The sequence below is a fragment of the Dioscorea cayenensis genome, chromosome 8 (assembly GCF_009730915.1).
Source record: "Dioscorea cayenensis subsp. rotundata cultivar TDr96_F1 chromosome 8, TDr96_F1_v2_PseudoChromosome.rev07_lg8_w22 25.fasta, whole genome shotgun sequence".
NCBI lineage: Eukaryota > Viridiplantae > Streptophyta > Magnoliopsida > Dioscoreales > Dioscoreaceae > Dioscorea > Dioscorea cayenensis.
This window is the reverse complement of record NC_052478.1, coordinates 6,296,250-6,322,695: the sequence shown is the minus strand read 5'-3', so window position 1 is coordinate 6,322,695 and position 26,446 is coordinate 6,296,250. Positions and strand designations below refer to the sequence as shown.

The 26,446-nt window shown below is 33.4% G+C and overlaps 4 protein-coding genes across 8 annotated transcripts; all 4 read right to left on the bottom strand.

Moving 5' to 3' along the window:
- Positions 1 to 870: 870 nt before the first annotated feature.
- Positions 871 to 7,692, bottom strand: LOC120267546 (chaperone protein dnaJ 16-like). The gene is made up of 12 exons (XM_039275226.1): positions 7,276 to 7,692; positions 5,874 to 5,997; positions 5,647 to 5,729; positions 5,437 to 5,548; positions 5,112 to 5,216; positions 3,302 to 3,352; positions 2,795 to 2,881; positions 2,597 to 2,705; positions 2,368 to 2,516; positions 2,243 to 2,296; positions 1,915 to 2,150; positions 871 to 1,077 (listed from the first exon to the last, which is right to left on the bottom strand). Exons 1-11 carry the CDS (start codon positions 7,422 to 7,424, stop codon positions 1,929 to 1,931), a joined length of 1,245 nt encoding a protein of 414 aa, XP_039131160.1. The 5' UTR covers positions 7,425 to 7,692; the 3' UTR covers positions 871 to 1,077; positions 1,915 to 1,928.
- Positions 7,693 to 9,048: 1,356 nt separating this feature from the next.
- On the bottom strand, positions 9,049 to 10,140 carry LOC120267019. Its single transcript, XM_039274697.1, has one exon. It carries the CDS (start codon positions 10,115 to 10,117, stop codon positions 9,317 to 9,319), a length of 801 nt encoding a protein of 266 aa, XP_039130631.1. The 5' UTR covers positions 10,118 to 10,140; the 3' UTR covers positions 9,049 to 9,316.
- On the bottom strand, positions 10,033 to 15,342 carry LOC120267020 (putative DNA glycosylase At3g47830). Of its 4 annotated transcripts, none has more exons than XM_039274699.1 (5): positions 14,775 to 15,341; positions 14,496 to 14,696; positions 11,796 to 11,852; positions 11,490 to 11,715; positions 10,033 to 10,128 (listed from the first exon to the last, which is right to left on the bottom strand). In XM_039274699.1, the coding sequence occupies exons 1-4, from the start codon at positions 15,096 to 15,098 to the stop codon at positions 11,500 to 11,502; spliced, it is 798 nt and encodes a 265-aa protein (XP_039130633.1). In that variant the 5' UTR covers positions 15,099 to 15,341; the 3' UTR covers positions 10,033 to 10,128; positions 11,490 to 11,499. The 4 variants fall into 4 exon arrangements, with proteins under 4 accessions (XP_039130633.1, XP_039130632.1, XP_039130634.1 ...); XM_039274698.1 differs by having other exon boundaries at positions 10,070 to 10,206; XM_039274700.1 differs by lacking the exon at positions 10,033 to 10,128 and adding an exon at positions 11,084 to 11,165 and having other exon boundaries at positions 14,775 to 15,342.
- A 445-nt stretch (positions 15,343 to 15,787) lies between these two features.
- LOC120267894 (tryptophan synthase alpha chain-like) lies at positions 15,788 to 22,550 on the bottom strand. 2 transcript variants are annotated; one of them, XM_039275571.1, is made up of 10 exons: positions 22,437 to 22,550; positions 21,944 to 22,170; positions 20,892 to 21,038; positions 20,756 to 20,821; positions 19,268 to 19,376; positions 18,559 to 18,635; positions 17,596 to 17,673; positions 16,660 to 16,737; positions 16,258 to 16,317; positions 15,788 to 16,186 (listed from the first exon to the last, which is right to left on the bottom strand). In XM_039275571.1, exons 2-10 carry the CDS (start codon positions 22,127 to 22,129, stop codon positions 16,043 to 16,045), a joined length of 945 nt encoding a protein of 314 aa, XP_039131505.1. In that variant the 5' UTR covers positions 22,130 to 22,170; positions 22,437 to 22,550; the 3' UTR covers positions 15,788 to 16,042. The 2 variants fall into 2 exon arrangements, with proteins under 2 accessions (XP_039131505.1, XP_039131506.1); XM_039275572.1 differs by having other exon boundaries at positions 21,944 to 22,073; positions 22,437 to 22,539.
- Between the last annotated feature and the right edge of the window lie 3,896 nt (positions 22,551 to 26,446).

Sequence of the window (26,446 nt, the reverse complement as noted above, 5' to 3'; positions counted from 1 at the left end):
TACTTAATGCGTGCACACAGTGATTTGTTAAATGTATGTGCATGCTCGGGAAATTCTACTCAGTTTAATTTATGAATGGTTGTTTTTCTTTGATAAATGTAGTTGTATTTGATAACTTAAAAGAAGAGATGAAGAATATTACACACTTTATTCATAATCACTGAACTAATTTGAGTTTTAATCAACACACAACTAACTTAAATATTTAAATCAAAGATATCCTAACTAAATTAAAATAAAATAAATATCATTATCTTAACAGTATTAAGTGCAACGTTTTGCCCCTTATTGCATCAAGAGCTTATTTTGCCAGTCATCTGATTTGTTTAACAGCTACCTCTTATTAAATATGATCCAGACGAAGCTTGAGATGATGCCACTGGCCTCCTAATGCTGCTTTTATGTTTGCTTAGTTTTCTTTGTTATTTTTTTTTTAATTTTTTAATTTGCCATTTTCTTTTTCTTTTTCTTTTTCTTTTAACTTTTAACTTTTAACTTTCATTTTTGAATTTCAGAAGTTGTTTTTTCTGCATCAGCTTTGATTATGGGGGTCCAGTGTGGATTTATGTTAACACTCCATTTCCTTGGTTTTTTATTTTCTATATATATATATATATACACTTATTTTTCATTTTTATTCTCCCAAATCCTTTGATTTTAAAGTTTAATATATTTTTCGCATTAAAAGAAAAAAAAAATTCCTTTTGACCAATCCCTTTATTTTATCTGTAATTTACATACTTCTCTGCATACTAGGTAAACAGTTAATGGCACATGAGCCTATTTACTAATCCTACACGATAAAAATCAAGTTGTCCTAGCAATCATTTGTTTCTAAAAATTAATAATTTAAATAAATATACTTACTAATTAAAAGGGCAATAGTTTACTCTTAAATATTACTAATTAAATTGAAGATTCTGTTACACATATTACATCATATTTTAGCAATGGAGATTGTAGACTCTGAAAAACCCACTCACCAATGTGCACCCGCTCTCTCACCTGCCCTACATATCATATCCTTCTTTGTCAACTTTTTAACTTGACTGAGTCTCACTTTCCAAAAGAAATATTCTGCAAAATGACCAGTTAGAAACACTTGAGCACTAGAATGACATGAGAAAATGAAAAATAATGCACACGTATAGCTAAAACATACTGTCTACAACTAACTGGTTGAGGTTTGCATTCATCCTTCTGAATTACCAAACCGAAGCGAAACCCAGGATTTTGGAAACCGAACAGGAAATTTTCTTATCTAATTAAAAACTAATTAAAATACATTTTTTTCATTTATAAATTAAGAATAATAATATATATAAATACATTTATGTTATTTAAACCTATTTCTGTTTTTAGTCATTAAAATGAATTCCTCAAAAATATATATATATATACACACACACATATATCTATATACATAGGAATTTATTTAACTTTCATTTCAAGTTAACTTAAATTTTGAAAAGTTAAATTGAAGCATTATTTTGATTCAGTTAACCAAAAAATCCAAGTTTCTAAATAATTAACAAATTTCAGTTGGGAGGTTATCTGAACCATTTGCGTACGCCCCTAACCACTGCTGTAAGGATATATATTGGCGATAAAGACAATATAGGCCTAAACAGGTAGGGTATAGTGTTGGATCCTCCACCCTACTGCCAGATCTTAAGGAGAGATCCAACATCTTATTGACCAGTAGAGTCCTACCCCGGATCCTACCAGTTATGCGCATATATAATTATATATATCAGGGAAAACTATAAATCGCTAACCTATACTTTTGGGCATCATCCTCTGTGCAAAACAAAGGACTGGGAAAGAATGGAAATGGTGTATTATAACGAAGCAAGAACAGCCAGAGACTGTTCCTTCCTGTGGTCTTTGCCAAAATGGGCATATGAATCATACCTATTTCACCATGTTTAGCATGGTCGCTGCTTCTCCCCTTTCAAACGAATATTGAACCATTTCTTCCTTTTGGATCTACTACTATGTTTTTTTTCTCTTGTTTGTTGTTCTTGTTCTTCACCTTTTGATACTTTGGAGGAAGCTCTCATTTTGCTATTGCTTGAATTCCTTTTTAGAGGAGGGGTTGTGGTGTATGAGGCATGGATTGTATTCCTTTCCTTCAGCAGCTCATCAATCTTGTGTAATCAATTGATGGAAAAGATTATCAACATGTTTGTGAAAAATGGCAGAAGGCGGCCATTAAAGAAACACATGATGCTAAACTCACTGCTTGCATTTCCTCCGCATATTTGCTAGTCATGTTTGTAAATTGTGCCAAGACCTGTTGAACAAGTATAAAACAAACCAATATTAATAATAAACAAACAAAACAAAGGGAAAAGAGTAACAGACCTCTCTATACTCTGTCTCAAATTTGGACAGCTCTGCCCTTTTGGTTAATATTTGTCCCTCAACCTCTCGGAGCATTTCTTTCTCCGCTGAGAAAGGTTCAGCAGACAAAATTTCTATAGTGTAGTTTGCGCTTCTGAAAAAGTTATCTCCTGCAATAATATCAAACACAATAAAACTTCCATACATCAAATAGATTCAAAGGTTCCATATGTAAACAGGGAATGTTTACCATATACAGCAAATATATGGGTGCCTGCTTTTAGCTCATTTATTTCACAGGGCTGAAATCCATCCAATTTCTTGAAGAAGGCAGTATCAGGATCCTTAGAAGCTGCCACCTGGAAGTGTGAAATATAGAACAAATGGTGCATTCAACATAGCTAGCTTTCTCTAGAGAATAATTTAAACAAGAATTCATGGAACTTACAGTGCTTGTGTGATCAAATCGGTATGCAGGAAAGCAGAGGAAGAACATTCCTGCCGAAGTGATCTTACCTTTCCTCATGGAGTCTTCCTGTATAAATCGGTAGTCAGATTGTATTATTCCCACGATGAATATGTAGAAATCAGTCAGGCAATAGATAGAATGATCCAAAACTAATTGTAAACTATCGTCACGCTTTTTAGAGCTCAATTTAATTCAGTAGCAAACATATCCTCATAGACAGCTTATGAAAGGAATTTGGGAGATGAAAACATAAAAGTTTATAAATAAACATTAAAGATGCAGGAATAAGGCCTCCTGGGCGACAGACTGAGAAAAATTGAGATTCAACAAATACATCTATAGGTACCCAAAGCAATTTAAAATATCTGAATAGAATTGCAACTTAGGCACATACTAGACCAATATCTTGTTGTAAACAGGAAATTAAAAAAAAAAATAAAAAATTGAACAATTATGTGTGAATACGCTAAAGAACAGAAAGATTACCTGCAATGCAAGGCTTAATCCACCATTTGCTTCCTGCTCGAAGTATAGTAACTGCATAGAATTCAAGGATTTTAGGGCAGAGAATAAATGCATAGGAAAACAACAAGATTGCAACAATTAGTGTCCCTTAACTAAATTTTACAAAACTTGATTATGGATTGCATGATTCTGTGTCATTATATGGTCTATATGCATTATTATAGACCAAGTACAGGCTAGCATTCCCATGGAATTCACACAAAAAAAAATTGCAAATCTTTCCACAAACAATGGAAGGAGAGAACATGTTATATTTCTCACTAGTGTTGAAAACTATTTATGAAAATTATGAAAGGTTTATGCTTAAAGGATAGTAAAAGGCTGATGCATCTCAATGAAACCTGATAGTCAGAACAAAAGTTATTCGGATAAGAGGAAAGGATTGATAGTTAGGAGATTGCTAGTTACCAACTTCTGACTGCATTTGCCACAGAACAAAGAGTATGCCATATTACTAAATCACATAATCTTCTAATCATCCAGTGTTCCAATTTAATAATTTATTTCAACATGTTCAATAATTAATATATTTTTTATGCTCAAAATAATACATCATAGAACATGAAGTGGTTGGAGTTCTATACTTGAAAAGCATACAAGCATTCCAATAAAAATTCCAAAATCTAATTAGAAAGACTGCAGCTTTCTTCAATTTAAATCACGCTGCAAGCTGAGTAGTCCTATTCTTAAATCTGTTATCTACATTATAATCAAGAAGCAGAATAAAGTTCTTCAAAAAGAACCTAGTTGGTAAGAGAAAAATTGTTAATCCATCAGATACAAAACATAAAGTAGAAAACATTCATGAAAACTCCATCATGATTCGGGTATGACATATATTCCGAGATATATTGCTCTAGCATCCATTCAACAATTAGAGAGAAACATTGAAATTTCATGAATTAAAAACTTCTTTATAATTGTATAGATCAGGCATCAACTGTTTTAGCTTCATTGAGAAGGGTTTACATTATTAAAGTGATCAGCCTTTCTATCTTATCTTCTCCTTTTTCTTTGCCTTTATTTGGCAGTTTTATACTTCATTATCTATTATTTATTATGTGCAAAAACCCTTCCTTTATTTGGTTTTCACGAGACAAAAGGTGAAAGTTACTATGGTAATAATCTTACATAAGTTAATTTGGTAAATATGCATTTTAATATATAAGACTGGTCTCTCACCCTATAACCTTAATCTTTTGGATTGAATCAAGTCCAAATAATATGTTTGGTTTGCATCTAACATGGATTTGTTTGGTTTATTTGCAATGTGGCTAGTTAAAATAGACTAGCACATAGCACATATCAAGAGGGCATATTAAAGTATATTAGAGTAATTAACAGTCCCATGTCGATTAATTTGGAAAATACGAATCTAAATATATAACCTTGGATCTCTCATTTTCTCAGCTTAAGCTTTTGGATCGAATCAAATCCAGTTAACATGTTTGGGTTGCATCATGATGAAAAACCTCCTTTCAGTTGTCTCTAATTTAGAACTGATTAGCCCTAAGTCCATTTTAAAAGAAGCCAGTAAATATGCTAAGTAATGAATTCAATAAGTTCCATCTCCTTGACAAGTATTAAACATTGTTTCTAATTCCCTGATGAAGTTTAAATACATGCTTGATGCAAAGATGTGCAAGTAAATGTGAAAATAACCCACAGCAAAATTAACATTTTACAAATATTATTTAGCTGAGTAATCCTTAGCCTGTTATGTAAATCATAAAAGATTGTTTCTCAATGGTCTCAAAAGTTGGAATACTACCTTAAATTTGCTTTTATGAGTTGAATGCACTCGACAAACAAGTCCCATTTTTGCTTCATGCTCTGTTATTTGTACAGAATAAAAGTGTGCACATTGCTTCTCTACCTGCAATGTTTTGAGAATGTACAATCCACCAGATTAGATATAGCAATAGAAGCAAGAATAGGAAGATGACATAAAATAAAAAGAGCAAATGTCACATTGGTTTTATATTGACACATTTTTGACAAGGTGCAAAAACCCAGTTGGTTCACATATGACAATTGCAGCAACAACATGAATTACTTCTTGTTTTGTCAATGAGACAAGAAAGATACCGGAGTACCTTTCTGAAAAGAGATTGCCCCATCTGAAGTGGACTAATGGATACAGATCCATTCAAGGCCTCCTCTAAAACAGTTGCTGATACAGTAGTCTTGATCGGCACACCAAGCTTACTAAATAAATGTTTTCACATGTGGCAAAAATGGTCAAAATGGAATCTTGTCTCACAGATATTAACCACACTAAAATACCACAGAGAAGCTAGCTTTACCTAAAAAGTGCAGCAAACATTGTGTTCACGGTACCCAGACTTGAAAGATCAAGCTCCAGTTCTTGGCTCTCAGATTCAAGAGCCTGCACAGAAAAGTAAACTCTTAGAATAATTCCCAAAATTCAATAAATTAAAATTGATTATAAATTAAAATAACACCATTTTGTATCAACTAATCAGTATCACAGAAAACAAGAAGATAAACCTTTGGTAGATCACATGAATACCTCAAAACCAGATGTGTCATACTGACGTCTTTTTTCTGGATCTGACAAAATACTATATGAGTATGTGACCTCTTGAAAGATGTCTGCAGCTTTGGGATCATTTGCATTTTTGTCAGGATGGTACCTACAAATTAAAAGAAATGTCATTAGAGTAAATTATAACATCAGAAAATTGCTACAGAGGAGAGGGATAATACCTCAACTAAAAGTTCACCTGCAAAATGAAATGCAGCCATTTACAAACATATACTATAGACCATGGTTCCTGGTTAAATTAGTGCTCAGAACATGGAAAGCAGTGAGAGATGGAGAGGGAAAACATACAACCTAAGAAAAATCAGCCAAATATCAGAAACTGAAGAAACAATTTTCTTGCAATGCTCTAATCTTCCATTATTTTTCCATAATAATTGAGCAGTTCTTCAGGATATATAGTTATATAGTTCTAAAGTGGTTAGAGGTTTATTAGAATCTCAAAGAGTCTCTTCTTGGAAATCAACTTGAACTACATAATAAAAATTGATTAAAATTACAAAAAAAATAATAATAATCATAGATGCAAGGTAGCCAAGACACCCTCATTTAGCTACTATTCATGTTATAGCCTCCTTTCCTGGTTCCTCCCATCAAGAACTCGAAGAAATATTCCATTAGCATTCATCTACAAGTTAATCACATCACATCAAGAAATTCATTTGCCTAATAGAATTCTTTTTCCTCCCAAATTCTTAACATCTTTTGATCAATGACCCATGGTAGAATTACTCATTTGTAATTCTATGCTCACTAAGCCTTCCACCGGAACCAATCATGAGCTCTTCCTCTTTCCTCAGAATTGGACTTCTAGACATGATCCAATACATCTTAATAATATAAGTTATATAACACCTGCCACTCAAATTAAAATTGTAAGTGAACATGACCTACCAAGTCTCCTAAATTTAAACTTAATACGAACCAATCTGAAGGAAGTACACAACTTCATTTACAGAAAGAAATCAATGCTAAGAACTTCACAAAACCTAAAAATCTCAAACAGCCTTCCATCCAAAGATTACACAACAAGAAATGACAGGTTACAACTCACTTAACGGATGCTCCTGTTCCACTCTAGTAGAATCTCAACCTCCACATTATCACTCATGACCTAAAAAACTCAAGCCAAAATAAAACTAAAAAGACAATAGATCATTTGATTTCACACAATCCAAGAGCGAAATTTCCACAAAGAATTCAAGGGCTTGAAATTGATCAACCTGAGAGCCAGTTTCCAGTAAGCTTCAAGAACTCATGATCTGAAGCATTCCGAACTAAGAAACCATAGATCATTTGATTCCACATTCTCAAGGGAAAAAAAAAATCAAATTAAAAAAGAAAACGCAATGCGGGAGACTAGATTTACTTGAGGGCCAATTTCCGGTAAGCGCTCTTGATCTCCTGCTCCGAAGCGTTCCGACCGACATCCAAAACCTCGTACGGATCCCTCCGCTGCGTCTTCTCAGCATTCCCCTTCCTCTCCGACTTCGAAGACGAGAACGCCGGCGCCGGCATTCTCCACAACCCAAGAAACCAAGAAACAAAACCCCCAAACCCTAGATTCAGCTCAAACCCGGCAAAAAAACCATCGCCAAGATCCCCTAGAGCAACCGAAGGGTTCCAAAACCAAGATCAGAGAGCAAAGAAGGCAAAGATCAGCATCAAAAGAGAAGGCAAAGAAGACATTGGAGCTGGTGATGGTTCCAAGAGACAGGGATTGGAAACCATTGAATGCGCTTCTTGTTCTTTCTAATAATTTTGTTAGATTGAGTCTCATTTTCGAAGCGAGCTGGTGACCCGAGAAGAGGGGGAGAGAGGACCTGCTTATCTGACACGTGTCTTTTTTTGATTGGTTTAGGAGTTTTTCCGTGTTAGAGCACGGGTAGCGGGTTGTTGAAAAGCACTTCAAAATTGTTTAAAATTTTGGGGTTTTGTTTTTTAAAGAGTCCCTTGCTATAATTTTATTTATGTAAAACTCCCTGTCTTTAAAGGAGAGCAGATTTTTTATTTGCATGCAGCTCCCTGAAAGTTTTCATATTTTCTTGCTAGTCTATGATTGTTTGCTTTTATTGATGTATCTAAATGAAGATTTAGTGTTTATTCATTTATTTGCTTGTCTGATTTTAGTTTGCATATTTTGGCAAATAGAAAATAATTTATGGAAAGAGACAAAATTTTAGTTATAGAGTTATTTTCAAAAATTCTAAAATTTTAGAAAATTAGGATCATGGTGTTTGGTGTTATGAGTGTTTTTTTTTTAATTTTTATTTTTGATAAAAATGAGAAATGTTATATATATATATATATATAAGAGACGTGTGTATAAGGAAAAAATTGATCATTCAGTCTGCACGTATTCACTCAGTGACATGAGATTTGAACAACAATGCTGGTGTTTTTTTTAAGACTTTTGAAAATTTTAAAATTAATAAAAAAATAGAAATCATGAGTGAATAGTAGGTAAGTTTGGTTATAATAAAGTACAAGACTAGTTATTGTGTGTAATAAGAGGAAAAAAAAAAGATATTAATTTATTTGCATAGCATTATATTTATATAGCCAAAGGACTTGACAGACTTGTCCATCAAATGTAGTGGGTCAAGTTGTGACATCAATAATGTTTGATTGGTGGGATTTGAACATCATATATATTATTTAATAGGAATATGATATCTTAAGAGATCTAAACATAAAGATGATGAGTTATTCGTTACTCTAAGATTAAAGTGGAAATTTTAGCTGTCAAGGCTGTCATTAAGGCTGCAAAAGGATTTGGATCTCAGATCTTTCTTCCAATGAAAAAAAAAAAATATTTATGGAAAAATAAAATCTATTTTAAGATCAATAAAAATAACTTCTGGTCTATCACAATCAGAAATTTTAAAGTTTTCATTGCTATAGACAAGGAGATAATGGATGACTAATTACATTTTGTCTATTATTGTAAAATTTGGTGAATAATTGAGCTCTTTTTATATGAACAATAACACTGATAGAAATCATTTTGACTTATCATGAAGCAAATACAAATATTACAAACAACAAAGTTGAATCAATATTACTATTGAACTTTATCAACCCAATTTTCTTGGGAAGATCCTCCAGAAAATATCACCTACGTTTGCATAATATTCAAAGATTAAAATTCCATGAAATTTGACCACATGCATAAACCCAAAAGAATAATACAACAATGAAAAACACTATCACATACATAAAGTTCTCTCTACTCTTGAACACTTTTTATATTCAAATGCTATTAAGCCTTGTTTGTCTAAAACCATGAGCCTTATCTTTTGGCTCTCCTGGTTCAAGAACCTCATGAACTTGAAAATGGCATGAATAGTACCTTACAAGGCTTGCATCATACCTAAATAATTATAATACATGGTGAAAAACAAAAGAGATTAGAGTCCATTCTTCGGTGAGGTAAAAAGAGTACTCCTGGCTGTTGGAGGGCCCAACTGTAGATCTAAAGTTTTATGGTTTTGACCAGAAGAGGAAAAGGATAAAGGCTTGAGAATCACAGGCATATTCTCCTTGAGCAAGTCTGGTTGCATCATCCCAAATGAACAGGTGCTCTGAGGAACGGAAGCACGAAATTCAAAAGCTGGCACGCCGGAGTTGCAAAGTCCATTCATATAAAAACTCTGATCCATAGGTTTGAAACTTCCATGAGATTCTTCTAGGAGCAGGAATTCCGGAACACATCTTGGTGTATCATAGGACCATCGTGACGAGTTGTTGTATCCCAAGCCATGGCTTTTGATTAAGGGCTGGAGGTAGTAATTGATGCCAGCCTTCCTGGCTTGCAGCTCCAGCCTTTTCTTCTTCAGTCTCTCCTTTTTGTGAGCGTTTTGATGGCCCCCAAGTGCCTGAGAATTTGCAAACTCTTTTAAACAGAACTGGCATCCGTACTTCTTGTTTTCAGCTTCAGGTATGAAGCACTTTTCCTTGTCTGATTTCTGTTTCGCGACAGAGAAAGAGTGCGAAGATATCAGCACACCGTCTTCTTTTGCATCTACATCCTCAACAGAGTTGCTCAGATACCGCTCTTTCTCATTGGCCTTATGGTCAGACGCATCCAACTCAAAGCCGAACAATCGGAGTTTCTTCTCTTCCTTGTTGCAGGAAACAGGACAGTTGTTGCTTTTGAGTTGGATGACACTTGTAGAAGCAGAACCAGAATTTAGTGGATCCCGTCCCATCTATGTCTTCTCTGGAGAAGGTAGTTTTGATGGAACCAGTGAACTAAATAAGTGAAACATCAAACTTCCATTTATACAATGTCAATATGCTGCAAGAAAAGAACATTTAATTATACTTGATAGCATACAAGTTGTAGAGTCAATTTGAAGAAGGAAAAGAGCTCAGGCTTAAAAAAAGTCCATCATCAGAGTTAACAGGTGCCTGTTGTTGGACCTTTACATATAATATTCAGATACGCATTGTAATCTTCATCTAAACAATGGTCTCTAAGCACTTAAAATATATGTAACAACAATGTGACTACTGCAACTAGATATATAAAATCAATATATCAAAACTAAAGGGTACCACTGCACAAGATTGCTGTAATCTAAAAAGGTCAAGTGGGGGAATGCATTTGTTCAGTTCCAGACTCATCTACTGGCAGCATATACTATTTTGCTCAACTAAACATTATCTGCATCTTTAAGCATTAGCCCAATAAGAAGAGTTTACGGTTCATAGCGCAGAACCTTTTAGAGAGAGGGACAACTAATTTATATAAGTAAAGCAGTTTCACCAAGTCATGGTACCAACCACATGCATCTTCTTGTAAACAAGTTCACAAAGACAGCAACAAATAGATACTAAGAAACAAAGATGTCCTCAGAAGGAACATTACCTAATTAAGCCACCAAAGAATATTAGTAGTGGATGATGATGCAAGCAAATAAAATAGTTTTCGTATCGTAGCAAATCTCCTTTAGCACCAAAAGTATAGGATAGCAAATAAATCAAGTCGTCAACCTCTATCATTGTAAATAAACAACAATATGAATCTGTCATTAGTACTTGCTTTATTGGACCCCACTTTCTAGCTTTCGAGTTTTAAGATTTTTCAAGAATATCAAATGCATATTATTCCATTATCCCAAACCAAATCTCAACATTAAAATATGGATTTCACTTGACAGGTGGACACCATCCAGCATTGCCTTTCAAGAACATCAACCCCCACCAAATCCTTTTATTACTTTAGTACATTCTGCTCTCTTGCTTGACTTCCACCTAAACAATTGGCATTACAAAGAGCAAGAAACCCAATCAAGTCATCAGCCATTACCATATCTTAATAGGTAGAATAGCAAAAGGTCGTCTAAAGAGGGGGATAATGGTGGGGGCTCAGGTGTGTTATATCGCTCAATTGATCATTATCTAGCATTTATGCTAGTGTTTTAGATGAGCACGGTGATATCAAATGGTCAGTTGGGCAACCACACAGATTTCACCATCAACACTATGAAGGGCACTCCTATTTTTTTCACAACTAAAAGTATAAAACAGAACTACTTCAGAGGGCATGGTAAGCTGCAAAGAGTAAGAAAATAGCACCTTTGCCGAGCTACGAGAGTAACTTTGTGAGGGGACAGGGAGAGTCTGTGCTTTGCTGGTTACTGGCCCTCTTGGCACATCTTGGACAAAGCTTACCATGTGTGATTAGAAGACAATTTAAGTCAAACTTTAAATCATTTGGGATCCTATTATTGAGATGTAGATATGCCTTTTCCCTGTCTGCTTTCATGGGTACCCAACCAATAGCCTTTGTAATCCGAAATACCTATAGTACACTTGTTACACAATTACTTATTAACAGCAAGATGCAGAAAAAGTGAAAATTTGGTCAAAAGATATACTCACGTGAGTGTCCACTGGGAAATCATCTTGGTGAAGATGGAACATTAGAACACATGCTACCTGCCATCATAGGAAGTTCAAACAGCCATCATATACAGGGGCAGCCCAAATTGCACAAACATGGATAGAACTTTAAAATAAATTGTTGCTAGAAATTTAAAAGAGTACTGAACATGGTTAAAGTTCAAAAAAGATACTAAATTTTCTGATTATCTAGCCCTTCTCAAATGAAAAGGAACCATTAGAATATGAAACATAACTTGTAAAGCCCAAAACAAAAAGTTGCACTGCAATTGGTTAATAGCAGAATGTTCATAGAGTGCGAAGTTCAGGGTCGTTCAGTTTTTCATTGCAAAGCACTCTCTGGCTTTACAAAGAAAACAATTAAATGATGATATTTCCCAATGAAAGTTATGTAATTTATATGGTCAAATTCAAAATTCGTAGTGATCCATTAAAAAAAGAAAAGTTATATCCAAAACAAAATTAGTGAACTGTGAGTTAACAAAATTATGAAATAGGCTGGGAAGCTTCCAGGACCAGACAATCAGACAGTTAGCATGTGCATCAAGGCACTCATCAATGAAAGTACAAAACGTACAACTGCTGCTGATAAGATGGCACCACTTTAAATAGCAGCCACATGGCGAATGAGACAATAACTACTCTACTACAATGAGGATCCAGTAGACAGTTCTTAAATGTTAGATATGGCACAGTGACTAGGGTTCATCCTTATGTGAAAGAAAGTCCGTCATACATCTCATTCTTATTCTACACTCAAGACAATTCAATGAAAAAAATGAATTTTGCACATCATACATCAGACTAACTTTGAAGATCATGAGTTACCTTCCTTGAAATATATCTTAATGTTTTAAACAAAAAGGCCTCCTCAACTACACAACAAGGTGACTAGAAAATACAATGAGTTGTGCTTCCACCATACCTTTTAGTTGAATTAAGAGATAAGCCTACTGATGTATAGCACCTTTAAACTCATCCAGATGTCTATTGAGTTGGATTGATCCAGCAAGTGTTCCTCATTCAAAAGGGTAACACCAAACAAATGACATATAAGAAACCAACTCTGATAAAGGACATCATGAATTGCAAATCAAGTCCTCCTAATGTAAACAAAAAATGGACAGAGAAATCTACCAAAACAGCTTATGAATTTAGCGTTTTCGACTAAAATTCAGAGCCCCTCAAGCATGTAATTAGTGCCAATTACATCAAAGGCATATGATAGAAGTAAATAAGACCAAATGAGTAAACAAAGGTATATAGGAAAGTACACCCATGTCACATAACAATAAAGGAGAAAGGTGCTCCTGCATAGGAACAATGTATCTAAGATTATCTCAAGCTAAGAAGTATCTCAGGACTCAAAATGTGGCTCCTATTTTACCAAGAAAATTCCATTTTTAAATGAGCAATCACAAATAACCATCTTCCTCAAGAGCCCGTGAATTAATGACTGGTGAGCATTTTCAAACCATCCTCTCAACTTTAAAAAATCTACAATGGAAAAAATGAGATACAACATAAAGTGTTTTAATCACTAGCAGAAAATAAAAAGGTATGAACTTTGATGATTTTTCCCAAACACTGCATAGATAATTAGTTCTAGCATTTTCCAAATCATATATCAAGCTTCATGCCATGAACCATTTCACGAATGTACTTAACCCTGAACACCCTTGGCTTGGCAATCATGCTGACCAACAAAATTAAGAGGAAAGTTAATGCATAGTTTCCATCATTGCACGCTTTGTCAAGTGCAGAGTCAATGTCAAAAGCTAACAAGTAATTAGTCATTGCCACAGCTCACCAAACAAGAAAAGAGATAAGCAAGTATATACTAGTGTTCAAATCACTATAACAAGAGTTGATACACAAACATTCCCACTTAACTCAACCAAGGTAGAACACAATTATTTGTGGTATTCAAAGCAAGACAACTAAAAAAGACAAACAAGTTGGTTCCATTCCTTTGTGTCAACACTAAATTTACACCACCAAAAGTCAACAAGAAAAAGGAAAAATACAAACACATTGGTCCCATATTTAGAGTTCAAACTAATAACCACTAGCATAGAAACGACTGAGGAAAAGATAAACACAAAGAAGAGTATACTAAGCGTCTAATTGCTTATCAAATCTAGAGTCAATGACAAAGGCGAACAAGTATATACCAGCGTGCAAATTCACTAAAACAAGAGTTGACATTTCAACATCCCCATCAATCCAACCAAGCCAGAGCACCAGCATCTGTTGCATTGTGAGCATAAGCGTGCGTGCACACACACACAGAAAGAAAGAAAGAAAGAAAGCACGCTAAAAAATGCTAAAAAAAATACAAACAATTCGGTTCCATTTCTGTGTCAACACTAACTCCAAAATACCAAAAACACATAAGAAAAGCTAAAGGAGTAAAGGACAAAGGAGAGGAGAAGATATCCAACATTTAATTGCTTATCAAATCTAGAGTTAATATCAAAGGTGGCCAAGGCCAACCACTAAAACAAAAGTTAACATATCACCATCCCCACGTATTCAACCAAGCTAAAGCACCATCATTGGTTGCTTTGGGATCAAAGAAGCTAAAAACGACAAGCAAGTTGGTTCATTTCTTTGCATTAAAACTAAATCCAAACCACCAAAAACATTGAGAAATAGAAAGGTCAAAAGAGAAGGTACCGTCTTAGGGCCAATCCCTTTAAATCTAGAGAGCTCAGCCTTCACCTCACCCACAGACAAGGCCCTCAAGTACTCCAAGCAAATCTCCCCCCTTCTTTCCATCACATCCTTCAAAATACTTCGTATCCTCGACGCCTTAGTCACCGCCAGGCCCCCGCACCTGATGGCATCCTCCACTCGTTTCGGCTCAGCATTAAGAACCTTCAAAGCGGCAACCAACCGATCAAGAACAAAGATAAGGATCAACAAAGAAGAATCAACAAGGGTTTAGTAGTTTACATCCTCCCACGCGGGGAATGCGGACTTCAGGGAGAGGAAAGCACGGCGGGAGTTGGAGTCAGTCGTGTTCTGGGAGAGAAGGGTGCTGACGACGCCATCGAGGACGGTCTTCTCCGGAGGAGCTTCGTCGGAGGGGTCAGGATTGCGATACTTGGCGAGGTCTCTGGGGAGGCCATGGAGGGCAAGAAGGTCGTCGCGGACGGCACGGCATTGGGCAGGCGTGGGTTGGTGATGCTCCGGGAACGGATCAGGGGAGGAGGAGGAGAGATTAGCAGAGGATTTGGGGGATTGTGTGGTCTTGTTCCGCTTAGGGTTTCGCGGCATTGTTGCCCCAGTTGAACAACAGAGAAAGAAGAGAGGAAGATGATGATAATCAAACACACTCCAAAACTCCAGCTTTTGTTTTTTAGATCAAATTGCACAATTGCACTTAGGTCCTCCGAAATACACAATAATGCAAATAGACTTGGTTTGAATTCATCTTGGGCTGTAACTCCATTAAATTAATATAACTATTATAAGTATTAGGTGTAAATATCAAAATGGTTCCTCTATTTTTTTGTTTTTCGTCATTTTAGTCCCTCTAATATAAAATTCGTCTTTTTGGTCTTTGTATTTGCACATTTTTGTCTTTTAATTGTAAAATCCTCTCTTTTGGTCCTCGTATTTACACATTTTTATCTTTTTTGGTCTCTCTAATTCATCAACTGGAAAGACCAAAATGATAGATCCGTCAATTAGAATGATCAAAAAGACAAAAATGTGAAATTACGAGGACCAAAAGAGGGATTTTATATTAGAGGGACTAAAAGGACGAAAAACACAAAATATGGGGACTATTTTGATATTTTAACCTAAGTATTAATATATTGTGTTAATTTAAATTAAAGCTGGAAATTTCTCCAATCAAATTCGCTAATCCCTCTATTAACATTTCAAAACTTTTTTATATTTTATTGTATTCATCATTTCTATACTAGAATTCACTTGTGATTAAAAACAATTCTAGAAAATATTAAAAGGCAGAGATTATTATTTCCTCATTCACATACAACTCCTGATAAAACAGGTTCAACAAAGTTTAGCCACATTTCACCAGATCAACAAGTAGGGTACAGCCAGAGATCACTGCAATAATTGCTCGACCGCGAAATTTTGAATATCAAATCAAAATTTCCAACAAAAGATCCACAAGACAACATTATCACTGCCAAATGCCGGAGAATTTTAACATTTTGATGATGATGAAGAAGTACGGTGTTCATCGGCTACTGTCCTCGGGGAAGTGCAGCCTTTAGGGACCTGGCGAAGCTCTCGAGCTCTTTTAATCCTTCCTCGGGAGAATTAGCATCTCCTAAAATCTTCACAATGGCACTTCCAACAATCACACCATCTGCTCCCCATCCAGAAACCTGCAGCAAATGAATATCAATGAATTTATTTTTCAAAGAGTTACTTTGTCAATGCAATGAACTGAACTGACCTGTTGCACATGTTCTGGTTTTGATATTCCGAATCCAACAGCAACTGGTTTTGTAGTTGCCTGCAAAAGAGAGAAAAGAAGAGATTTTTCTTTAACTGTTTACTCAGTCTGGTGATGAATTACATCTGATAAAGTACTGCAGTATTTGGAAAGAAAACTTATAAAAAGGCAGTTGGCGACGAATTCCTTGGCCTCAAGACTCAATACATGAATTTTTCTCTCTATCACTTAATACAAGTCCTATTGATGTTCATTAGTAATACCTAAAGAAAGGCAGTTCTTGATGTGACACCAAGCTTCACAATTTGGGAGGTTTTTTATGCCAAGGTATGTGAGTTCATTTTATTTGCAATTTAGAGAAGTGCCGAGAGATTTAAAAGAGTGATCCATGGTAGTACTGACCTCCTTAATTTCCTGCAGTAGGGATTGAACACGCGTACTCACAGATGCACGAGCACCTGTAACTCCAACAGAGCTTACCTACATGAAAGTTTTGTTCCCCATGAGTACTTAAGTAAAGAAATTCACAAATGCAAGATGCAACACTGAACAAGCACGTCAAAATGCAACAGAACTCTCAGATGAAATTTGACATGCTGATAAAATCAAATGGTTCTTACTCATAAGAAAATAAATATTTATCCTATAAGTCAGCGGTTTAAGCATATGTTCTACTATTTGATGTCATGGCATTACAGACAGTGTTAAGTAACCTTTCTTCAATAACCTTCTTGCAAAGGCAGATATGCCATAGTTTAAGCCATGCGCAATACCTTTTAGTGCATCAGTTTAAGGTTCTTAATTGGAGATTCTTTGAAAGTATTTAGGAGAAGTAAAGACAGAATATTGGGTTCACAAGATGTCATGAACCAATAAAGTACAGAAAGCCTCAACAAAGATTTGAATATGAGTTGATTTATAATTCAACATCAAGCTTGGAGCCTCTCTCCAAAAAGTTAGCCTGCAAGTGGCTCATATTGATGCTTCAAGGACATTCTAAGCATGCACAATCACCAAGAAGCTCTCCATATCAACACACACACACAAAAAAAAAAGGTAAATCATCATGCCAGCCTACCTGCTCAACAAATTATCTCTTCTTGTACTGATATGCGTATGCAATACATATTTTGTTAACTATATCTGCAGTATAATAATTTCTATCACATTAGGAATTGACTATCATAGAAAATCCCATGGACGTGATAAATACTGCAAAACATCAATAAGTACATATTAGCATCATATTTCACTAAGCATTCTAAAGTTCTATACATGTGTTAGATCTGTAGTTAGAATACATAAACATCTCAGTTTAACAGGAAAGAAAAGACTTACAAGGTAAACAAATCCTTCTGAAGCTTCCACAATGGCTTTCATTCTTTCTTGTGGAGTAGTGGGTGTAGTAAGCAACACCTTTAGTACAGTACCAAATGCAAATTATAAGGAAAGCTCAAAAAACCATTTAAAACATTGTTTTAATTAGCTACGGATCTAACCTAACTAAATGATTTATAAACAACAAGTGAAACCCATGGCTACATAGCTGATCCCTATGATCAAGAAGACCTGGACAGAAGTAGTGTTGCTTAAAACATAGCTATGATATTGAACATTAAAAAAACCACAGTTTCAGACAAAGCAAAGGAAATGGATATCAATAATTTTATACAGACGGTGGCCCGTAGTCATGGACATGAATGAATAAAGATTATCCTTAACCAACAAGATGAGTTTAAGTTGGTATATAACAAGAGATAAATTTCTAGAATACAAGCGATGATAAATTTCTACCAAAAAAAAAAACAACAGAAAACAGAAAAATGTACTGATCAATGTAATCATATTGGGTTAGAGATGTTGGTATTCTAGGCAAAGCTTGCTATTATAAAGCATTTTGGGTCTCTTTGTAATAGTGAATCTGTTTGCCATAAAATATCACTGTAAAAATTACATAATCTGACTAAAAGCTTTGAACTGCAGAAGGATTTCGTGAGGAAGCTGCTTACAATCAACTTCCACATGACCAGTGCAAAACCATTTCACACAACAAAAATTGAGACTTTCTATAGAATTTTCTCCAAACTAGAATTTACAAAATGTTTTTAAATATGATTTTGCAGGCACAACTCTGTGTCAGTTTCTGACAAACATGTCAAGCAACTTGGTGCCAATGATATAGTTGGATTGATATGATTGTCCTTAATTTCAAAAGATCCATTTAAATTAAAAAAAGTCAAAAAAGATAAAAACCAAAACAAAAGAGTTGAAACAGAAGGTCCAAATAGAAAAAGTGCCTACCAATTCAATACCATGCTTAGCAGCCTCATTTCTCAAAACCTCGGTCTCTTCCAATGGAACATCAGGCACCACAAGTCCTGCAAAATCCTATCCCTTGTTACAATGCCATAATTACCAAGCAAGTTTCTATATGACAGCCAAATCTGATATGTTAGAAAGAAAGGTCAGTGAATGATAGTAAGAAAAAATCTTGCTTGAATAAACATGTGTGATAAACTAATTGTCATTTATCATAAAAGAATAAACACATAAGGGTTCAAGTATAAACATTAACATTTTCCATTTGATCATTTATGTTCAGCAAAGCACAAAAATTTCCAAAGAACAGTAAAAAATTGTTAAGATGTTAATTAAAAGCTTCAATACAATTCATGAATTTCCTAAATCAACATGATTGTTTAAGATTTTATACAAAATATCGAGATGAAATCTGGATTTCATCCACACATCCACATATCCACAAATTAATTTGTCTTCAATTTTCATAAGCTCCAACCCTCTATGAGAATTTAAATTAATATCTCACCAGATAACTTGGCTTTACATGGCAAAATTAATTTGGCCATATTTCCAAGAAATGAATATCTAATGGAAAGCATGTGGGGATCAGCTTTCATTAAGCCATAAATTAAGAAATTTCAACAAAGTTCTCGCATCAACAAGACATTAAGATATCCACTAAGAGCTAGAAAATTATCTGGACAATTACCATGTACACCCACATCTTTTATGGTGCCCATAAACTTCTCAACACCACGCTTCAGGATCGGGTTGTAATATGAAAACAAAGCAATTGGGCAGGATAGTTGAGGTATAACCTGCTTAGACAGTCCAACACAATCATATCAGAGATTTGTGGGCAAATTATAAAAGAGGGGGCATCATGAGATAGTAGCAGAACATATGTACCACAAGGTAGAAGAAAACAATAATTGATAAAATAACCAAATAAATGATTTGGATGTCTACTAAAGCTCTAGGAACTAAGCACACGATCCAGGATAAAGTAGTAACTGTAATCCAATTTGAAGTTGTTGATGAAACCACATCCCAACATCTTTTTCATTTTATTTTTTTTCTAAGGAAATTACAAATGCCGCTTGAGATTTTCTAGTCTAGATACTCAAGTTTTATTTCTAAATGAACCATTAAATTTGCCAATAATGGAGCAATTAGCACAAAATGATTGGATAAGTGATTTTGCCCATTTCTCTTGTTTTAGTCACAATTTTGGTTTCACTTTTGAAAGATTTTATGTTAATTGTGATTAAAGAATGAAAATAAAAGTAAAGATATGGAAAAAACTATCAAACTAATATTTAAGGATCTTTTGGTCTAATAATATTGTGTGGCAGATTAACTCAGACTAGCTGGGTTTATCTACAACTTGATAGATCTAACAAACTTTAATCAAGAGGCAAAGAGAACATTTTTTGGGAATAAAAGGCAACACCATGTCATCATTGCACATTTAAAAAGGAATGGCCATAATCTAAGAAATGAGAAGATATTAACATAGATTTGAAAACCCTCAAGTCTTCTGCAAAAGAAATAAGTAACCTAACCATAACAACTGTTGAAAAGGCTTTACATTCCAAGAAGAGAGAGAGATATGAAATGATGGGTGTGTCAGAAATAGAACAGGATTAAAAATGAGAAATATTAGCCCAAACCTTGATTAAGTCATTTAAGACCTAAACTCAGGTCAAAACTCTAACTCAGGCTCACCATCATAGGAGCTAAAACTTCATTTCTATTCTCTTTTGGCACTGTGTTCATGAGCTTCACTTAAACTAAACAAAGAACTAAAAAAGGAGAAAGTGAGAAAAATTTATCACACTTACCTCAATTCTTGGCCAGTTTTCAAGAAACAACCAGCTCCCTAGGAACCCAGATGAAGAATTTCCTTAATAATGTTCTTCATGATAGGGTTTACCCGCATTACCAAGAATCTTAAACAATACTAATTAAGCAACTGAATGTTATCCTAAATTTTGTATTGCTTTGATTAATTAATTAATTATTATGTGTCTATACATAAACCTCACAGTGATATAGTCTGTTCATTGTTTTATTAATATGTTATGAAGGTAGTATCAATAAATACATTAACATCAAGGATACATGATGTAAAAATGAAGATCTGAGCCTAAAATGGTTTTTTTAAGCGAAAGCATATAATTTAGGACAGACATACCTCCTTCAACATGGCTAAGATCGCAGAGAAGCTAGTCCCTCTTGCTAAAGCACGAGTAGCTGCAGCCTAAATATTGACATACTTCATGAAATCGAAAGAAATATCTAAGACTCAAAAAAATCGAGCAGAGAAAAACCTGGATAACTGGTCCATCTGCCAAAGGGTCAGAGTAGGGCACACCTAACTCTATTATGTCAGAACCACAAGAATCAAGAATTTTTAATGCTTCAGCAGTAGTTGATAAATCAGGGTCACCAGCAGTAATGTAAGGTATCAATGCAACCTAAAGCAGAGGTAGGAAAATATTTCAGAGCAAACCAAAAAATATCTAGGTCTCATGACGAAAAACAATAGTGTTTAAAAAGAAAATTCACATCAAAACCAAAATTCATTGTTCCAACTACAGATCAATAATTTCCCAATCTAATACCAGCCATCAAAACATCACTCCGCATACATCAGTAACACACCAGAACCAATATTAGTTATAGCAATATAGTAAAACTAAGACAAAGGAGTGCACACATAGCAATACACAAGCTTTGAAATCCTGACTGATTTAGAAATCGCAAATGCATATGATTTAATCTATAAATACCTTTATGAGCATTGACTAGAACAACCACTTTCTACACAAAATTATTACAGGAACCAAACAAAACAGCACTAACAAAAATCCAATTTTTTGTCTTTGGTCAATGAAAGCGCACTTATAAAATGGCATGACCCTCAACCAATAGCAGAAGCAACATCTAAGAAGCATCACTAAGCCGAATCTTCTTTGGTCCCAATCTATCTTTGAGCTTAATAGCAGCATGCACATTCAATTAGTATCTTTCTCAGATGCCCATTTCAATCTGGCAATTCAGTTTTCCTTCTTGAGCATACTCAGGCTTAAAAAAAAAAAAAAGTTTTCTGCAGTTGTATACAAGGAGTTTGATTTGGATTTCTATTCTATGAATGATATGATATCCCAACATGATCAAGTGACCAAATAACAAGACATAATTGTAATGGGGCCTCTCAAAAAAATTCATTTTTATAATCAAACATCAAAAGAACGTAATCACACAAGCCCAATATGAAATTTAACCAATAACTAGCTCACATCATATAGAATCAAGGAAACAAGCTCCAACGGCGAATTAAAAGAATCAGTTCAACAAAAAAAATAAAAAAGTGGCGTACTTTGCCTTGCTCCTTAAGTCTGGAGAAGGTATTCGAAATCCCAAGAGTTGGGGCAATGCTGAGAGAAGCCATAGCAATCAGAGACTTAGGTCTCGAACTGGAGATCAGAGGTAACCGAGAGGGTGAAAGCCTGCGATAGTTTTGGGAGGGAATAAATAAGCCAGAAGCATTTGGTGCGACGGCCATCACAGACACACTCTCTGACAAATGCTTTTCTTCCCAAATCCCTAAATTTCGAAAAGCCGAAAGAAAGATAAATCAAAAACCAAAAAAAAAAACCAAATTTCCTCTAAATCCAAACTCAAATCCCACTCCCAAGTCCACCACTCCCGTGCCTGGAATCAATCCGAATAGGCAAGAGAAAGAAGCTAGTTTCGATGAACTAGAAGTAATTCATGCTTCCTTGGAGCACAGTTTCAATGAGAACGAAGCAAGGAAGGAGGGAATGAGAGAGAGATGAAGATGAGAGGAATGGGGGAATGGTGGTGCTTACCGGCGAGAAAAGGACGGCGGCGATGGCGGCGGCGGCTGAAATAGACAAAAGGTACCGGAAAAGGACACAAGATGGTCTTAATTCTTTTGAATTAGAAATGATATGGCACTCAACCTAATTTTGGCAAAAAATAAAAAATAAAAATAAAAATAAAAACACATATTTTTATTTTATTTATTAATATATTTTTATAATAAAATATTCTGGAAAAATATCCTAATTTATTAGTTAAAAAAAGAAATCCTAACGTTTAGGTTCTCTTTTGAGGGACAAATCCCGCGGGATGAGGCTAACCAGTCATTTTTTTTTTTTTAAAAATCACAACTCATAAAAATCTATGCGTATTGAACAAATAGTCCTTCTAAAATTTATTTATTCATAAAAAAAACCTTCTGAGTTTGAGTATTTACATAAAGTCTATTTTTTTTAATATCATATTTTTCCTGTTTTTTTGTCATAAAAATAACCAGACGGAAATGTCTCTCGTTTTTAGATAAAAATACATAATATTAAATAGAAATGTCAGATATTAAATAAAAAAATCAAATATTAAACGAAAATGTGTTATATGTTAAGTAAATACTTATATAATTACACAAAAATACGAAATGGTAAACAAAAATTATATATTTTAAGCGAGAAATATATGTTGTAAGATTGAATAACCTGACGGAGTGAACTGAATTGACTGAAAAGTAAACTGTCAGAAAAAAAAAAATTGTCTAATAAATTCAAATGTTAGAAGTTATGAGATATTTTGAAACTTTTAAAGATTTATAATTAATTTTTCCTAAAATATATATATATTCTCTCCGTTTTCACATAAATTGATATGACTAATTGGGAAAAAAAACAAGAGAGAGATTGTAGTGCAATAAATTTATAAATTATTATATTCAATTGATAAAAATTAAAATTTTAGAATATGGTGGCAGACTATAGCTGGTGCAAACGATAATTTTCTATTTTATTTAGTAAATTTACATAACCTTGTAGTAATATTTGGGTATCTTTCGTTAGAGACTTGCCCCAAGCCCATAAATAACATCTTTATGTAACCTTCTAATAATATCTGGGAAACTTTCGTCGAACACTGGGCCTAAGCCCATAAAATGCATATATTGGGCTTGATCTATTTTTTTTTTAATGGAGTTTTATTAGTATCACATTGAATATATATATATATATATATATATGTGAGTGTAGCATTCGTAGATGTTATATCTATGAACGTTCGTCTTCCACCGTTTGGATTGAAACCAACAGTAATTACTAGGCCTATAGGAAAAGTGTATTCTACTAGGCCTATAGGAAAACTATAAAACAAAACACAACACACTCTACTTGTTCTTCTCTCTGTCTTCCATGGGCATTGTTGTCAACTACGAACGTTCACAGTTGACGAATTATTATAATTGATTCTCTATCTCTCTTTCATGAGCACTGTTTTGTTGTCAACTACGAACTTCCGCAGTTGACATATTGTTATATATATATATATATATATATATATATATATATATATATATATATATATATATATATATATATACATGCATAATGAGTTGATATTCAAAATTAATAGAAAAAATTGAAGAAAATTTGATTAATTAATTTAAAAGTATCTATTTAAAGGATAACATATAAGATCAAAATAATTTTCCTTTGAAAAAAATTTGAATAAATGGCCCCAAATATATTTGAAAAGAAGAAATTGATTGCAAATGCAATTATATGAGTTAAGATACTAACATATAATAAAAATAGAGTTTGAATTATTAAAAACTACTAGAGTGACCGTACAATAAAGAGTAGAAATTAAAAATAATAATAATACTTCCAAAATATTGTTTAAAAAAATCTAACTACGGTCATTCTGTCAATTAAAAGTATTAGAGATTTTCTATAAAACCCATAATTAAAGAGGAACCTTATCAATATTTAGAAAAAATTTACAAAAAAATAAATGCTGTATTTGATAAACATGGTAGGATCCCCAACTTAAATCATTAATATTTTTCTATTTTCTTTATCCAAACACTGTTTTTCAGCATACACTATTTTTAAGACTGTATGTGATTTAGATATTAAGTTGTATTAAGATGAAATTAGTCCCATATTAACAAAAAAAAAAAGTGAGAGAGAAAGAAACAAAACCTCTCAATGCTAAAAATCTCTTTTTAGTTTTTATACTCCACATGCTATAATTAATATTTTATTGTTAAACTCTTATCTCCAATGAAACAAGGCCCAAAAAACAAAAGTGCAAGTAAATTGAGGATCATGTCAATTAGAGCTTAATTGAACCATCAAGACATTACATAGCTATATAACACTTGAAGTTAAATATAATAAAGTACCTTCAAACAATAATTTTTCATATTCAAAAGCATAATCAAGATCATTAATTATTATCATAAAAGCATGAACAAGATCACAATGAAAATCTTTTGAAAGGTTACCTTTTGAATAATTGCCCTCATTTTTCAATCTCTTAATCAATTAGTTAACTTAACAATAAGACTTGTTCCCTGTCCCAATCTTTCTTTATTATTAACCAAGAAAAAAAAAAAGAGTCCTCTTTTAAACTATTTTATGAGTGCTTCATTGCAATGCCAGCACTAAAAAGGTATAAAAGAAAAGCCACCATTAATTAGGAAAAAAAACATTTGGCTAATAAAGTGAGAACTTATCAAATATCAGTCAGTTATAATTAAAAAATAAAAAAATAAACATTAAAGAAGATTAGAGAATTTTATTATTCTAGTGAAGAACTTAGAAAGAAATATCTTGCCTCCACTCAAGCTTGTCATGGCTCTCCAACTTTTCCTTTTCCAACTTCAAAGGGCCCACTTTTGCTGACAAAAGAGAAGGAAACTCACTTGACCAAGAATCTTATTCACACTATGACTAACTCCTACCATTTAAGAATTAAGAGATTAGAATGAAAATTTATTTATATTTTTTAAAAGACAAATATTTTTATGCTCCAACATCTTTTTGTAGATTTGTCTCCTGGACAAACTGATGTAGACTCACTTCATTGTTTTCTTTCTTGTTTTTCTTTTCTTTTTTTTAAAAAAAAATATTTATTTGTGGGTAATGTTGAATTAATTTATGAAGGTAACTGGTGGAGTAGCTTAGCAGTAAGACACTTAATTTTTATATAAAAAATTAAGTGTTTAATTTCCTCTTAAAATATGGTTATAATTTAATAATAAAAAACTTTAAATATATATAAAGAATGACTTATCTACATTGTTAAAAAACTAATAATTTTTTTTTAACAAGATATCATTGGTTAAAAAGTATATGAAAAAATATTTCGCTCTAATTTTTTTATTGAAATATCTCTAGGTTTTTACTAATAATCTCTGGGTCTATTGGTATGACGTCCTTTATTTAATGTGTTCATTTAGGAGAAGACCTTAGATCAAACCCTAAAATCCACTCAAGGTAAGACCATAGGTGTTTGCTGAGCTTACTATTATATTTTACATTTGTGCACGTCTCTGACTTTTTTTTTTAAATTGGCAGTGCTTGTCCCTTATTTGTTAAAAAAAATAATCTTTAGATTTTTCTAACATAAGAAATGGTTTATAATAAAATTTTTAATTTGGCAATAAAAAAAATTATCAGAAAAACAAGCAGTTCTATGAAACTTTAAAACATTATTTTTAAGGCATTAATCCAAACGAAATTTGTTATTTTATTTTTTTAATTTGTTTAATATTACGATAAATCCCAAACGCATGCAGTGAAAAACTAAACTTTCCTTCACCTTCACAAAGGTAAAGAATGGTTTGAAAATATAAATTATTTTTATTATCATTATTATTTCAACCTTGGAGTTATTTAGTATTAATGTTTTTTTAAAATCACCAATAATTTTTAAATTTTGAGTTATTATTTATTTTAATTTTTAATGAAAAAAAATCCTCTATTTTACTTTCTTAAAATAGATGAATTACTAACACTAATTTCATCTAAAACATAGTGAATAAAATCTT